At 44.3% G+C, this 17,777-nt stretch overlaps 1 protein-coding gene across 1 annotated transcript in view; it reads right to left on the reverse strand.

Annotated features, from left to right (window-relative positions):
- The window catches only part of stab2 (stabilin 2), a gene marked incomplete at both ends in the record, with an annotated part of 190,280 nt that overhangs the window by 133,514 nt on the left and 38,989 nt on the right, over positions 1 to 17,777 (reverse strand). The window contains 5 exons of the mRNA XM_079263431.1: positions 2,003 to 2,076; positions 2,154 to 2,211; positions 5,260 to 5,355; positions 5,508 to 5,703; positions 5,784 to 5,882. Of these exons, the coding sequence (XP_079119557.1) occupies positions 2,003 to 2,076; positions 2,154 to 2,211; positions 5,260 to 5,355; positions 5,508 to 5,703; positions 5,784 to 5,882 (523 nt within the window). The remainder of the gene's footprint in view (positions 1 to 2,002; positions 2,077 to 2,153; positions 2,212 to 5,259; positions 5,356 to 5,507; positions 5,704 to 5,783; positions 5,883 to 17,777) is intronic.

Below are 17,777 nucleotides of genomic sequence, written 5' to 3' on the forward strand. Positions count from 1 at the left end.
CATCTGTTTGGGATTTACTAATCTAGCAGAGTTAGTATCAGCTAAGGCTTTTGAACATTTATTTATTTTAAAAAGGAGGGCCTGTTATATTAAGTCGGCTCAGTACCTCTTAAAAGTACCTATTAAGAGCACCTAAAATGAAAAGGGTTCCTTTACATGGCCACTAGATGGCACTCTAAGAGCAGAAATGAAAAGAAACTGCGCACTTTTCAGTCTATGATGCTTATCAGGTGACCAACGGGTCAATGGCAAAAAATTTCTGCCAGGGTGCTGCTAAGTCTTCTGATGGTGTAGTGGTTTAATGAAAGTGCTGTGGTTCAGAGGGTTACAGGTTTAAATCCTGGTACTGCATCATGTAAAATAGCAGCGCTTCTTCTCTGTATGGTTACACTTATGCTCAGAAAACCATGGTTTTAACCTTCTACATCTGTTGTGCTACTTCACCCATTCAAATATTAAACTCTCCAGCTCATTCTGATAGATGTGCTTTTGCACTATTTATAACTATCTTTAGCTTCTTCACAGCAGTTTAGTTCAACCTTTCCCTTTAAGCAGTCCTGCTGATTACACGCTGATAGAAGTTCCATAAAGGGATTTCTATGCCAGTAGCAAAACTCTTAGTTCATCCAGAACCTTGAACATCCTCTTTTCAACAGAAAAGTTTTGTTTTTTTCCACACATGTATATGTTGGTTATGAGATGGGCCTTCGTGCTGGATGTTGTAGGTTTAAATCCAAGTAACATTTCACTGAATGTTTCTGCACAATACATATTATCATCTCCTTCCACATTTTATTTTTTAAGAAATTATTCTTTCTCTCTGCAGTTTTCATCACTTCAAACAAATTTTTTCTTTGGCCTTCTTTTATACCTTATCAGATTGGAAAAAAATTCTGCACATCTGCTTGCTGCTGGAATATGCAGCCACACATTTCAGTGACACATTCAGCCTTTTTGCATTAAACATCAGTAATTACACATTATCGCATTCACACTTTCTGTTATGTAATAGCAAAATTTCTAGTGTTTTATAGAAATCCCTGAAAATGTTATTTTTTTCTATCAGGATATATCCTGCTGAATCCTTAACGGGATGTCATGGGTCTGAAGGCCCTGGTGTGTGTGTGTGGTGTGTGATAGGTGGAGCCTTTGTTCTTGGCAGATTTTTCTCATTTTCATGGCTGCAGTATATCTACCCTGATTCGCCGGATCGTTGCGAACACTTCTCTGAAACAACCAGCCAGTCCAGTCCCTCAGCTGCCTGCTCGCCTGCCAACTTGCACCGCTGACTCCACCTTTTTACAAATAAACTGTCTTTGTCACCACAAGTTTACTCATTGGTTCCTCTTATTTCCCTCTGGACCCTGTTTGCTTTTAATTAGTTAGCGAGGAGTCTTTCACGTTTGTCACTATGTTGGTTGAGATTTAAGTTTATAATATATCAGACAAATGTCTGACATGTGAAACAGTAATACTAACCAGTTGTTAGAGATGCTCAGGCAGGTTTATTTCCACAAATTTATAAACTCCTCATGGACACTACAAATGGTAGAGCAAAAAGGCTTCATCTGTTACTGTTCCAAACTCGACTCCTGACGTTTCACCTGATGAGTTTGTGAGAAGTACATCACACTTTCTGTCACCTCGATATGCTTAAAGACCTTTCTATATAGAAGACCTCAAACACAAATAACCTGGAAAAACAGTTACCTCAACAACTTCCTCTAGAACAGCATTTATCAGTTCTTCTGTCCAGAACCACCTGAGAAAATCTCAGTCAGAAAGGTGAACCTACCGACACACACCAGACCGTCGCCGGTGAAGCCGCCGATACAGACGCAGTCCCTGCGACCTGGTCGAGTTCTTTTACAGACCGCGTACAAACTGCAGCCGCCATTATCCACCAGACACGGGTCGACAGCTGAACAAATCACCACCATCATCATCATCATCATCATCATCATCATCATCAATGAGCAGCTGTGTGGAGCTTCAGTCTTACCTTTACAGAAGGTCCCGTTTCCTTGGAAACCTGCAGCGCAGAGGCAGCGGGGGCCGGACGTCTGGATCATACAGCTGGAGAATAACATGGACAGTGAGGATGATGGAGATGAAGAAGATGGAAACTCAGTGGTGTGTCTGGCTGGACTCACTTTGCGCTGCTGTGACATTTCACAGATCCACAGAGTTCATCGGCTTTGGAGTCAATTCCTGCAACCAAACAGAATGGTCTGAATCTGGACCAGGCAGACTGGTTTGACATCGTTCCAGCACTTTACAAGCTCTGCCCACTAGACCTGCTTGGTTATGGACATTTTAGTCCCTTTTAGTGGTTTTTCTTAGGTTTCGTTCTGGTTCTTTTATCTGACGAGATACTTTTTACGAGTTTCCATCATAATGTTGAGACTCCAAATGTATTTTTCTGAGACGGTCGGTCCTCTTACTGTCCTCTAGTCGCCTGAAGTCTCCTAAAACATTTCAGTATTTTTTCAATTCATTTCAATTCAACTTTATTTATATAGCGTCAAATCACGGCAATGCCATCTCAAGACGCTTTACAGACAGAGGGGAAAACATAATGAAGGCCAATTCATAACAGCCTATATAAGGAAACCAACAGATTGAGTTGAGTCCAACTCAATCTCCCATCCTGAGCAAGCACACTCGCAACAGTGGGAAGGAAAAAACTCCCTTTTAACAGGAAGGAAACCTCCGGCAGAACCCGGCTCAGGACAGGCAGCCATCTGCCTCTGCTGTGTGGGGGGAAGAGGACAGAAAGACAACAGACAACAGGAACTGCTACTCCCGGCCAGGGAGACCTGCTGAGACAGGAGACATACATGTTAATGATGCTACACTGTTATGGGGGGTAAAAGAAAGAGGTAAAGAGAAAAAGAAAGAAGCTCAGTGTATCAGGAAATGTCCCTCAGCAGTCTAAACCTATAGCAGCATAACTAAGGGATGCTAACCATCCCTAGCTATAGGACTTATCAAAAAGATAAGTCTTCAGCCTAGTCTTAAAGGTGGGGAGGGTGTCTGCTTCCCTAACACTAACTGGGAGCTTATTCCATAAGAGAGGGGCCTGATAACCAAAGGCTCTGCCTCCTGCTCGGCTCTTTGAGACTCTAGGAACCACAAGTAAGCCTGCAGTCTGCGAACGAAGTACTCTGCTTGGTATATAAGGAACAATGAGGTCTTTGATATATAGTGGTGCCTGGTTGTGGAGGGCTTTATATGTAAGGAGAAGGATTTTAAATTCTATTCTAGATTCAACAGGCAGCCAATGAAGAGAGGCTAAAACTGGAGAAATATGATCTCTCATGCTGGTTCTGGTCAGGACTCTGGCTGCAGAATTCTGGATCAGCTGAAGGCTTTTCAGGGCATATTTAGGACAGCCCAGTAATAGAGAGTTACAGTAATCTTGTCTCGAAGTAACAAAAGCGTGAACCAGTTTTTCTGCATCACTCCGAGACAGAATGTCCCTAATTTAGGCTATATTACGTAAATGAAAGAAGGCTGTTTTAGTAACCTGCTTAATATGTGGGCCAAAGGACAGGTCAGGGTCAAATATTACTCCAAGGTTTCTCACTGTAGCACTGGAAGCTAAAGTAATGCCATCCAGGTTCATTACAAAACCGGAAAATTTAGCTCTGAGTTTTTCAGATCCAACGAGAATTACTTCAGTCTTATCTGAGTTTAAGAGGAGAAAATTTCTAGACATCCAAGTCTTTATGTCTATGAGACAATTTTGTAGCCTATTGGGCTGATTTGTTTCATCTGGTTTAAAGGATAAGTATAGTTGAGTATCATCTGCATAACAATGAAAGTTTATTCCATGCTGTCTAATAATTTTGCCTAAAGGGAGCATATATAGTGTGAAGAGTATTGGTCCAAGTACAGAACCTTGAGGAACTCCATGACTTACTGTAGTTTGGGAGGAGGACTTGTCATTTACATGAACAAACTGAAGTCTATCAGATAAATATGATTTAAACCAGCTTAACGCTGTACCTGTAATTCCAACCACCTGTTCTAGTCTCTGTAACAGAATGTTATGATCGACTGTATCAAATGCAGCACTAAGATCAAGCAAGATAAGTACGGACACAAGTCCTTTGTCTGAGGCCATAAGAAATTTTTCATTAAACATGATGGAGATACTTGGAGATCGTAAAGTATTGCTTTATAGTTCATGTAGATGTTGAATGATGGTAACAAGTAAACACACTGATTGATTGCTTTATGGAAATTGTTTGAAGATGGGTGTTTGAGGAGGGGGCCATCCTTCCTCTGGGAGGAGAATTTTAATTAGAATTAGAATACTGACAAACTTCTGATACATTTTTACTTTTTTCAAGTTTCAAGTGTGTAAATCTAAATGTTTGGCAGTTTAATGGGAATGATGAGCTCTTGTCCTGACAGGGCGCAGGAGCTAAAAGACGGATGTAGGTCCAACAACCTGCTTTAGAGCTGCAGAAGCATGCCATGTAAACAAGCAGGAGGGTGTACATAGGGGTGTATATATAAAATAAATTACAGTTTATGCACTGTATGAGGTTAGATAGATAATATGTGTAGAAATATATAGATGTGTATATGTAAATATTTATGCTGTGTTGGGTTTGATGTTTGTTAATATGTGTTATTTTGTGGTTTTGCTGTTGTAACCCCTCAATGGGCCAATCTCTGAAAGGTTTGGCAGCAGGAGGGGACGAAAGAACTGCTGTTACTTTGTGGAATGTGAAGAAGGTCAGCGTCTGCATGGAAATTAAGCATCGTGATAATTTTTGGTCCATAAAGCAGTCTCACATCTCCTCATATCATTTGTTTGAGCGACGGCCAACTGACCAGTATGAAAGTAAGAAAACTTGGTACTTTGTTGCTTCTGGAAGCAAATAAATGTCTTGTGAAAGACAAGAACATCTATAACATGACTGTAAACCTTAACTGTCTCCATGGTGACGAGACTCTCTGCCTGGTCTGCGTTGCCTAAAGCACCACCTGGTGGACGAAAGCAGGGACGAGGTATTGTAGCCCGTTTTCTAAGGCTCGTATAAAACTGAGTTGCAGCCATGTGGGATTAAGTCCTGCAGAGTCACAGCAGGACATACCAGAGCTTGTTTTTTCGTGTGAAATAAACAGTAATTTTGGGGGAATGTAATGGCGCTGTGCCATCAGACAAGTCCTCAACAAGAGGATTTATGGTTGGAAAATAACATAACGCCTTTAAAAACTGCTGTTCTTGGTCATGTGACTTACTTTGGTCACAGTGGACGCCCCTCCAACCGACGTCACACTCGCAGGTCCCGTCTCCGTTCAGGCCTTCGCTGCAGCGTCCGTTCCTGCAGACACAATCTGAGGACGAGCCAAAACGACTCAACCAATCAGGTGCAAGCAGTCACCACCGTAGAGCCAGAAACGCTCATCAGAAATAAATACAATCACATCTCTGATGTGGTCTTTCTTGCTGGACGATTGGTTGCTTTGTGATCTTATTTGGTGCTAACCTTGGTCACAGTGGACGCCATATTTTCCAGTCTGGCAGGTTTCACATGCCGTCCCATTGAAGCCTTGGTGACACTGACATACTCCCGATCCGTTAATCCCGGCCGAGCATGCTCCGTGGCCGAAGCAGGGCTGCCCCTTCGGCCCAGGACACGGCTCACAGTGCTTCCCAAAGAAGCCATCGCAGCAGTTGTGGTCCTAGAAAGACAAAGGATTTTTAGAAAGATGCCGTCTCTGCCGGCAGTGGAGGAAGTTTAGCGCCAGCAGACTCAACATACAACGTTTCTCCGGAGGCAAATGGCTCTGCAGCCGAAGGTCACCAGCATGTGTCCTTCAAACTGCCGGGACAGGATGCAAGTCTTGGACCCGGCGGAGCGCTGAAGAGAAATCCATTTCAGTCTTTCACCAATATGTCTGTCCCACCGAATGCAGATGTCTGTCCCACCGAATGCAGATGTCTGTCCCACCGAATGCAGATGTCTGTCCCACCGAATGCAGATGTCTGTCCCACCGAATGCAGATGTCTGTCCCACCGTATGCAGATGTCTGTCCCACCGTATGCAGATGTCTGTCCCACCGTATGCAGATGTCTGTCCCACCGTATGCAGATGTCTGTCCCACCGTATGCAGATGTCTGTCCCACCGTATGCAGATGTCTGTCCCACCGAATGCAGATGTCTGTCCCACCGTATGCAGATGTCTGTCCTATTATATGCAGATGTCTGTCCTACCGTATGCAGAAGTCTGTCCAAACGTATGCAGATGTCTGTCCAAACGTATGCAGATATCTGTCCTGTCGTATGCAGATGTCTGTCCAAACGTATGCAGATGTCTGTCCAAACGTATGCAGATGTCTGTCCAAACGTATGAAGATTTCTGTCCCACCGTATGCAGATGTCTTTCCAATCGTATGCAGATGTCTGTCCTACCGTATGCAGATGTCTGTCCTCGCGAATGCAAATGTCTGTCCCACCGTATGCAGATGTCTGTCCTATCATATGCAGATGTCTGTCCTATCATATGCAGATGTCTGTCCTATCATATGCAGATGTCTGTCCAAACGTATGCAGATGTCTGTCCTATCATATGCAGATGTCTGTCCAAACGTATGCAGATGTCTGTCCAAACGTATGCAGATGTCTGTCCTATCATATGCAGATGTCTGTCCTATCATATGCAGATGTCTGTCCAAACGTATGCAGATGTCTGTCCAAACGTATGCAGATGTCTGTCCTATCATATGCAGATGTCTGTCCTATCGTATGCAGATGTATGTCCAAACGTATGCAGATGTCTGTCCTATCATATGCAGATGTCTGTCCAAACGTATGCAGATGTCTGTCCTGTCGTATGCAGATGTATGTCCAAACGTATGCAGATGTCTGTCCTATCATATGCAGATGTCTGTCCTATCGTATGCAGATGTCTGTCCAAACGTATGCAGATTTCTGTCCAAACGTATGCAGATGTCTGTCCAAACGTATTCAGATGTATGTCCAAACGTATGCAGATGTCTGTCCTATCATATGCAGATGTCTGTCCTATCGTATGCAGATGTCTGTCCTGTCGTATTCAGATGTATGTCCAAACGTATGCAGATGTCTGTCCTATAATATGCAGATGTCTGTCCTCTCATATGCAGATGTCTGTCCTACCGTATGCAGATGTCTGTCCTATCGTATGCAGATGTCTCTCCTACCATATGCAGATGTATGTCCAAACGTATGCAGATGTCTGTCCTATCATATGCAGATGTCTGTCCTGTCGTATTCAGATGTCTGTCCTATCGTATGCAGATGTCTGTCCTGTCGTATGCAGATGTCTGTCCAAACGTATGCAGATGTCTTTCCTACTGTATGCAGATGTCTGTCCAAACGTATGCAGATGTATGTCCTATCATATGCAGATGTCTGTCCTGTCGTATGCAGATGTCTGTCCAAACGTATGCAGATGTCTTTCCTACTGTATGCAGATGTCTGTCCAAACGTATGCAGATGTATGTCCTATCGTATGCAGATGTCTGTCCTGTCGTATGCAGATGTCTGTCCAAACGTATGCAGATGTCTTTCCTACTGTATGCAGATGTCTGTCCAAACGTATGCAGATGTATGTCCTATCGTATGCAGATGTCTGTCCTGTCGTATGCAGATGTCTGTCCAAACGTATGCAGATGTATGTCCTATCATATGCAGATGTCTGTCCTATCGTATGCAGATGTCTGTCCTGTCATATGCAGATGTCTGTCCCACCGTATGCAGATGTCTGTCCTATCGTATGCAGATGTCTTTCCAAACGTATGCAGATGTCTGTCCAAACGTATGCAGATGTCTTTCCTATCGTATGCAGATGTCTGTCCTATCGTATACAGATGTCTTTTCTATCGTATACAGTTGTCTGTCCTACCGTATGCAGATGTCTGTCCCACCGTATGCAGATGTCTGTCCTACCGTATGCAGATGTCTGTCCAAACGTACGCATATGTCTGTCCTATCGTATGCAGATGTCTGTCCTATCGTATGCAGAAGTCTGACCAATCATATGCAGATGTGTCTCCTACCGTATGCAGAAGTCTGACCAATCATATGCAGATGTCTGTCCTGTCGTATGCAGATGTCTGTCCAATCATATGCAGAAGTCTGTCCTATCATATGCAGATGTCTTTCCTGTCGTATGCAGATGTCTGTCCTGTCGTATGCAGATGTCTGTCTTATCGTATGCAGATGTCTGTCCTGTCGTATGCAGATGTCTGTCCTGTCGTATGCAGATGTCTGTCCTGTCGTATGCAGATGTCTGTCCTGTCGTATGCAGATGTCTGTCCTACTGTATGCAGATGTCTGTCCTATTGTATGCAGATGTCTGTCCTATCGTATGCAGATGTCTGTCCTATCATATGCAGATGTCTATCCTTCCGTATGCAGATGTCTGTCCTACCGTATGCAGATGTATGTCCAAATGTACGCAGATGTCTTTCCTATCGTATGCAGATGTCTGTCCAATCATATGCAGAAGTCTGTCCTATCGTATGCAGAAGTCTGACCAATCGTATGCAGATGTCTGTCCTATCGTATGCAGAAGTCTGACCAATCATATGCAGATGTCTGTCCTATCGTATGCAGATGTCTGTCCAAACGTATGCAGATGTCTTTCCTATCGTATGCAGATGTCTGTCCTATCGTATACAGATGTCTTTTCTATCGTATGCAGATGTCTGTCCGACCGTATGCAGATGTCTGTCCTACCGTATGCAGATGTATGTCCAAACGTACGCATATGTCTTTCCTATCGTATGCAGATGTCTGTCCTATCGTATACAGATGTCTTTTCTATCGTATGCAGATGTCTGTCCTACCGTATGCAGATGTATGTCCAAACGTACGCATATGTCTGTCCTGTCATATGCAGATGTCTGTCCTATCGTATGCAGATGTCTGTCCTATCGTATGCAGATGTCTGTCCAAACGTATGCAGATGTCTGTCCCACCGTATGCAGATGTCTGTCCTACTGTATGCAGATGTCTGTCCAAACGTATGAAGATTTCTGTCCCACCGTATGCAGATGTCTGTCCAACCGTATGGAGATGTCTGTCCAAACGTATGCAGATGTCTGTCCCACCGTATGCAGATGTCTGTCCTACTGTATGCAGATGTCTTTTCTATCGTATGCAGATGTCTGTCCCACCGCATGCAGATGTCTGTCCTACGGTATGCAGATGTTTGTCCCACCGCATGCATATGTCTGTCCTACTGTATGCAGACGTCTGTCCCACCACATGCAGATGTCTGTCCTATCGTATGCCGATGTCTGTCCAAACGTATACAGATGTCTTTCCTATCGTATACAGATGTCTTTTCTATCGTATGCAGATGTCTGTCCTACCGTATGCAGATGTCTGTCCCACCGCATGCAGATGTCTGTCCTACTGTATGCAGATGTCTGTCCTAGCGAATGCAGATGTCTGTCCTACCGTATGCAGATGTCTGTCCTACCGTATGCAGATGTCTGTCCCACCGCATGCAGATGTCTGTCCTATCGTATGCAGATGTATGTCCAAACGTATGCAGATGTCTGTCCTATCGTATGCAGATGTATGTCCAAACGTATGCAGATGTCTGTCCTAGTGAATGCAGATGTCTGTCCCATCGTATGCAGATGTCTGTCCTACCGTATGCAGATGTCTGTCTTATCGTATGCAGATGTATGTCCAAACGTATGCAGATGTCTGTCCTATCGTATGCAGATGTATGTCCAAACGTATGCAGATGTCTGTCCTATCGTATGCAGATGTCTGTCCTATCGTATACAGATGTCTTTTCTATCGTCTGCAGATGTCTGTCCCACCGTATGCAGATGTCTGTCCCATCGTATGCAGATGTCTGTCCTACCGTATGCAGATGTCTGTCCTATCGTATGCAGATGTATGTCCAAACATATGCAGATGTCTGTCCTATCGTATGCAGATGTCTGTCCTACTGTATGCAGATGTCTGTCCTAGCGAATGCAGATGTCTGTCCTACCGTATGCAGATGTCTGTCCTACCGTATGCAGATGTCTGTCCCACCGCATGCAGATGTCTGTCCTATCGTATGCAGATGTATGTCCAAACGTATGCAGATGTCTGTCCTATCGTATGCAGATGTATGTCCAAACGTATGCAGATGTCTGTCCCATCGTATGCAGATGTCTGTCCTACCGTATGCAGATGTATGTCCAAACGTATGCAGATGTCTGTCCTATCGTATGCAGATGTATGTCCAAACGTATGCAGATGTCTGTCCTAGTGAATGCAGATGTCTGTCCCATCGTATGCAGATGTCTGTCTTATCGTATGCAGATGTATGTCCAAACGTATGCAGATGTCTGTCCTATCGTATGCAGATGTATGTCCAAACGTATGCAGATGTCTGTCCTATCGTATGCAGATGTCTGTCCTATCGTATGCAGATGTCTGTCCTATCGTATGCAGATGTCTGTCCTATCGTATGCAGATGTCTGTCCTATCGTATGCAGATGTCTGTCCTATCGTATACAGATGTCTTTTCTATCGTCTGCAGATGTCTGTCCAAATGTAGGCAGATGTCTTTCCTATCGTATGTAGATATATGTCCAAACGTATGCAGATGTCTGTCCAAACGTACGCATATGTCTGTCCTATCGTATGCAGATGTCTGTCTTATCGTATGCAGATGTATGTCCAAACGTATGCAGATGTCTGTCCTATCGTATGCAGATGTATGTCCAAACGTATGCAGATGTCTGTCCTATCGTATGCAGATGTCTGTCCTATCGTATGCAGATGTCTGTCCCACCGTATGCAGATGTCTGTCCTACCGTATGCAGATGTCTGTCCAAATGTAGGCAGATGTCTTTCCTATCGTATGTAGATATATGTCCAAACGTATGCAGATGTCTGTCCAAACGTACGCATATGTCTGTCCTATCGTATGCAGAAGTCTGTCCTATCGTATGCAGAAGTCTGACCAATCATATGCAGATGTCTCTCCTACCGTATGCAGATGTCTGTCCTACCGTATGCAGATGTCTGTCCAATCATATGCAGATGTCTGTCCTGTCGTATGCAGATGTCTGTCCTATCATATGCAGATGTATGTCCAAACGTATGCAGATGTCTGTCCAAATGTACGCAGATGTCTTTCCTATCGTATGTAGATGTCTGTTCAAACGTTCGCATATGTCTGTCCTATCGTATGCAGATGTCTGTCCTACCGTATGCAGATGTCTGTCCCACCGCATGCAGATGTCTGTCCTATCGTATGCAGATGTATGTCCAAACGTATGCAGATGTCTGTCCTATCGTATGCAGATGTATGTCCAAACGTATGCAGATGTCTGTCCCATCGTATGCAGATGTCTGTCCTACCGTATGCAGATGTATGTCCAAACGTATGCAGATGTCTGTCCTATCGTATGCAGATGTATGTCCAAACGTATGCAGATGTCTGTCCTAGTGAATGCAGATGTCTGTCCCATCGTATGCAGATGTCTGTCTTATCGTATGCAGATGTATGTCCAAACGTATGCAGATGTCTGTCCTATCGTATGCAGATGTATGTCCAAACGTATGCAGATGTCTGTCCTATCGTATGCAGATGTCTGTCCTATCGTATGCAGATGTCTGTCCTATCGTATGCAGATGTCTGTCCTATCGTATGCAGATGTCTGTCCTATCGTATGCAGATGTCTGTCCTATCGTATACAGATGTCTTTTCTATCGTCTGCAGATGTCTGTCCAAATGTAGGCAGATGTCTTTCCTATCGTATGTAGATATATGTCCAAACGTATGCAGATGTCTGTCCAAACGTACGCATATGTCTGTCCTATCGTATGCAGATGTCTGTCTTATCGTATGCAGATGTATGTCCAAACGTATGCAGATGTCTGTCCTATCGTATGCAGATGTATGTCCAAACGTATGCAGATGTCTGTCCTATCGTATGCAGATGTCTGTCCTATCGTATGCAGATGTCTGTCCCACCGTATGCAGATGTCTGTCCTACCGTATGCAGATGTCTGTCCAAATGTAGGCAGATGTCTTTCCTATCGTATGTAGATATATGTCCAAACGTATGCAGATGTCTGTCCAAACGTACGCATATGTCTGTCCTATCGTATGCAGAAGTCTGTCCTATCGTATGCAGAAGTCTGACCAATCATATGCAGATGTCTCTCCTACCGTATGCAGATGTCTGTCCTACCGTATGCAGATGTCTGTCCAATCATATGCAGATGTCTGTCCTGTCGTATGCAGATGTCTGTCCTATCATATGCAGATGTATGTCCAAACGTATGCAGATGTCTGTCCAAATGTACGCAGATGTCTTTCCTATCGTATGTAGATGTCTGTTCAAACGTTCGCATATGTCTGTCCTATCGTATGCAGATGTCTGTCCTATCGTATGCAGAAGTCTGACCAATCATATGCAGATGTCTGTCCTATCGTATGCCGATGTCTGTCCTATCGTATACAGATGTCTTTTCTATCGTATGCAGATGTCTGTCCAAACGTATGCAGATGTCTTTCCTATCGTATGCAGATGTCTGTCCTATCGTATACAGATGTCTTTTCTATCGTATGCAGATGTCTGTCCTAGCGTATGCAGATGTATGTCCAAACGTATGCAGATGTCTGTCCTACCGTATGCAGATGTATGTCCAAACGTATGCAGATGTCTGTCCAAATGTACGCAGATGTCTTTCCTATCGTATGTAGATGTCTGTTCAAACGTTCGCATATGTCTGTCCTATCGTATGCAGATGTCTGTCCTATCGTATGCCGATGTCTGTCCTATCGTATACAGATGTCTTTTCTATCGCATGCAGATGTCTGTCCAAACGTATGCAGATGTCTGTCCTATCGTATGCAGATGACTGTCCAAACGTATGCAGATGTCTTTCCTATCGTATGCAGATGTCTGTCCTATCGTATACAGATGTCTTTTCTATCGTATGCAGATGTCTGTCCTAGCGTATGCAGATGTCTGTCCGACCGTATGCAGATGTCTGTCCTACCGTATGCAGATGTATGTCCAAATGTACTCAGATGTCTTTCCTATCGTATGTAGATGTATGTCCAAACGTATGCAGATGTATGTCCAAACGTACGCATATGTCTGTCCTATCATATGCAGATGTCTGTCCTATCGTATGCAGATGTATGTCCAAACGTATGCAGATTTCTGTCCAAACGTACGCAGATGTCTGTCCTGTCATATGCAGATGTCTGTCCTATCGTATGCAGATGTCTGTCCTATCGTATGCAGATGTCTGTCCAAACGTATGCAGATGTCTGTCCCACCGTATGCAGATGTCTGTCCTACTGTATGCATATGTCTGTCCAAATGTATGAAGATTTCTGTCCCACCGTATGCAGATGTCTGTCCTACTGTATGCAGATGTCTTTTCTATCGTATGCAGATGTCTGTCCTACCGTATGCAGAATTCTGTCCCACCGCATGCAGATGTCTGTCCTACGGTATGCAGATGTTTGTCCCACCGCATGCAGATGTCTGTCCTACCGTATGCAGATGTCTGTCCCACCGCATGCATATGTCTGTCCTACTGTATGCAGACGTCTGTCCCACCACATGCAGATGTCTGTCCTATCGTATGCAGATGTCTGTCCTATCGTATGCAGATGTCTGTCCAAACGTATGCAGATGTCTTTCCTATCGTATACAGATGTCTTTTCTATCGTATGCAGATGTCTGTCCTACCGTATGCAGATGTCTGTCCCACCGCATGCAGATGTCTGTCCTATCGTATGCAGATGTCTGTCCCACCGCATGCAGATGTCTGTCCTATCGTATGCAGATGTATGTCCAAACGTATGCAGATGTCTGTCCTACCGTATGCAGATGTCTGTCCAAACGTATGCAGATGTCTGTCCCACCGTATGCAGATGTCTGTCCCACCGCATGCAGATGTCTGTCCTATCGTATGCAGATGTATGTCCAAACGTATGCAGATGTCTGTCCTACCGTATGCAGATGTATGTCCAAACGTATGCAGATGTCTGTCCTAGTGAATGCAGATGTCTGTCCCATCGTATGCAGATGTCTGTCCTACCGTATGCAGATGTCTGTCTTATCGTATGCAGATGTCTGTCCTGTCGTATGCAGATGTCTGTCCTGTCGTATGCAGAAGTGTGACCTATCATATGCAGATGTCTGTCCTGTCGTATGCAGATGTCTGTCCAAACGTACGCAGATGTCTGTCCTGTCGTATGCAGATGTCTGTCTTATCGTATGCAGAAGTCTTTCCTATCGTATGCAGATGTCTGTCCAATCATATGCAGATGTCTGTCCTGTCGTATGCAGATGTCTGTCTTATCGTATGCAGATGTCTGTTCTGTTGTATGCAGATGTCTGTCCTGTCGTATGCAGATGTCTGTCCTGTCGTATGCAGATGTCTGTCCAATCATATGCAGATGTCTGTCCAAACGTATGCAGATGTCTGTCCAAACGTACGCAGATGTCTGTCCTACCGTATGCAGATGTCTGTCCTGTCGTATGCAGATGTCTGTCCAATCATATGACGATGTCTGTCCAAACGTATGCAGATGTCTGTCCCACCGTATGCAGATGTCTGTCCTAGTGAATGCAGATGTCTGTCCAAACGTATGCAGATGTCTGTCCAAACGTATGCAGATGTCTGTCCTACTGTATGCAGATGTCTGTCTTATCGTATGCAGATGTATGTCCAAACGTATGCAGATGTCTGTCCTATCGTATGCAGATGTATGTCCAAACGTATGCAGATGTCTGTCCTATCGTATGCAGATGTCTGTCCTATCGTATACAGATGTCTTTTCTATCGAATGCCGATGTCTGTCCTATCATATGCAGATGTCTGTCCCACCGTATGCAGATGTCTGTCCAAATGTAGGCAGATGTCTTTCCTATCGTATGTAGATATATGTCCAAACGTATGCAGATGTCTGTCCAAACGTACGCATATGTCTGTCCTATCGTATGCAGATGTCCAATCATATGCAGAAGTCTGTCCTATCGTATGCAGAAGTCTGACCAATCATATGCAGATGTGTCTCCTGTCGTATGCAGATGTCTGTCTTATCGTATGCAGAAGTCTTTCCTATCGTATGCAGATGTCTGTCCCACCGTATGCAGATGTCTGTTCTGTTGTATGCAGATGTCTGTCCTGTCGTATGCAGATGTCTGTCCTGTCGTATGCAGATGTCTGTCCAATCATATGCAGATGTCTGTCCAAACGTATGCAGATGTCTGTCCAAACGTACGCAGATGTCTGTCCTACCGTATGCAGATGTCTGTCCTGTCGTATGCAGAAGTCTTTCCTATCGTATGCAGATGTCTGTCCAAACGTATGCAGATGTCTGTCCTATCGTATACAGATGTCTTTTCTATCGTATGCAGATGTCTGTCCTATCGTATACAGATGTCTTTTCTATCGTATGCAGATGTCTGTCCTATCGTATGCAGATGTCTGTCCTACCGTATGCAGAAGTCTTTCCTATCGTATGCAGATGTCTGTCCAAACGTATGCAGATGTCTGTCCTATCGTATGCAGATGTCTCCTACCGTATGCAGATGTCTGTCCTATCGTATACAGATGTCTTTTCTATCGTATGCAGATATCTGTCCAAACGAAGGCAGATGACGGTCATACCGTATGCAGATGTCTGTCCTATCGTATACAGATGTCTTTTCTATCGTATGCAGATATCTGTCCAAACGAAGGCAGATGACGGTCATACCGTATGCAGATGTCTGTCCTATCGTATGCAGATGTCTGTCCTAGCGAATGCAGATGTCTGTCCTACCGTATGCAGATGTATGTCCTAGCGAATACAGATGTCTGTCCAAACGTATGCAGATGTCTGTCTTATCGTATGCAGATGTCTGTCTTATCGTATGCAGATGTATGTCCAAACGTATGCAGATGTCTGTCCTATCGTATGCAGATGTATGTCCAAACGTATGCAGATGTCTGTCCTAGTGAATGCAGATGTCTGTCCAATCATATGCAGAAGTCTGTCCTATCGTATGCAGAAGTCTGACCAATCATATGCAGATGTGTCTCCTGTCGTATGCAGATGTCTGTCTTATCGTATGCAGAAGTCTTTCCTATCGTATGCAGATGTCTGTCCAATCATATGCAGATGTATGTCCAAACGTATGCAGATGTCTGTCCCACCGTATGCAGATGTCTGTCCTGTCGTATGCAGATGTCTGTCCTGTCGTATGCAGATGTCTGTCCAATCATATGCAGATGTCTGTCCAAACGTATGCAGATGTCTGTCCAAACGTACGCAGATGTCTGTCCTACCGTATGCAGATGTCTGTCCTGTCGTATGCAGAAGTCTTTCCTATCGTATGCAGATGTCTGTCCAAACGTATGCAGATGTCTGTCCTATCGTATACAGATGTCTTTTCTATCGTATGCAGATGTCTGTCCTATCGTATACAGATGTCTTTTCTATCGTATGCAGATGTCTGTCCTATCGTATGCAGATGTCTGTCCTACCGTATGCAGAAGTCTTTCCTATCGTATGCAGATGTCTGTCCTATCGTATGCAGATGTCTCCTACCGTATGCAGATGTCTGTCCTATCGTATACAGATGTCTTTTCTATCGTATGCAGATATCTGTCCAAACGAAGGCAGATGACGGTCATACCGTATGCAGATGTCTGTCCTATCGTATACAGATGTCTTTTCTATCGTATGCAGATATCTGTCCAAACGAAGGCAGATGACGGTCATACCGTATGCAGATGTCTGTCCTATCGTATGCAGATGTCTGTCCTAGCGAATGCAGATGTCTGTCCTACCGTATGCAGATGTATGTCCTAGCGAATACAGATGTCTGTCCAAACGTATGCAGATGTCTGTCCCATCGTATGCAGATGTCTGTCCTACCGTATGCAGATGTCTGTCTTATCGTATGCAGATGTCTGTCTTATCGTATGCAGATATCTGTCCAAACGTACGCAGATGTCTGTCCTATCATTTGTGGATGTCTGTCCTCGCGAATGCAAATGTCTGTCCTACCGTATGGAGATGTCTGTCCTATCGTATGCAGATGTCTGTCTTATCGTATGCAGATGTCTGTCTCACCGTATGCAGATGTCTGTCCTATCGTATGCAGATGTCTGTCTTATCGTATGCAGATGTCTGTCCAAACGTACGCAGATGTCTGTCGTATCGTATGCAGATGTCTGTCGTATCGTATGCAGATGTCTGTCTTATCGTATGCAGATGTCTGTCTCACCGTATGCAGATGTCTGTCGTATCGTATGCAGATGTCTGTCTCACCGTATGCAGATGTCTGTCCCATCGTATGCAGATGTCTGTCCAAACGTACGCAGATGTCTGTCGTATTGTATCCAGATGTCTGTCCAAACGTATGCAGATGTCTGTCCTATCGTATGCAGATGTCTATCCAAACGTATGCAGATGTCTGTCCAAACGTGCGCAGATTTCTGTCGTATCGTATGCAGATGTCTGTCCAAACGTATGCAGATGTCTTTCGTATCGTATGCAGATGTCTGTCCAAACGTATGCAGATGTCTGTCCAAACGTATGCAGATGTCTGTCGTATCGTATGCAGATGTCTGTCCAAACGTATGCAGATGTCTTTCGTATCGTATGCAGATGTCTGTCGTATCGTATGCAGATGTCTGTCCAAACGTATGCAGATGTCTGTCGTATCGTATGCAGATGTCTGTCCAAACGTATGCAGATGTCTTTCGTATCGTATGCAGATGTCTGTCGTA

Source organism: Telmatherina bonti, assembly GCF_933228915.1.
Source record: "Telmatherina bonti genome assembly, chromosome: 23".
Classification (NCBI taxonomy): Eukaryota; Metazoa; Chordata; class Actinopteri; order Atheriniformes; family Telmatherinidae; genus Telmatherina; species Telmatherina bonti.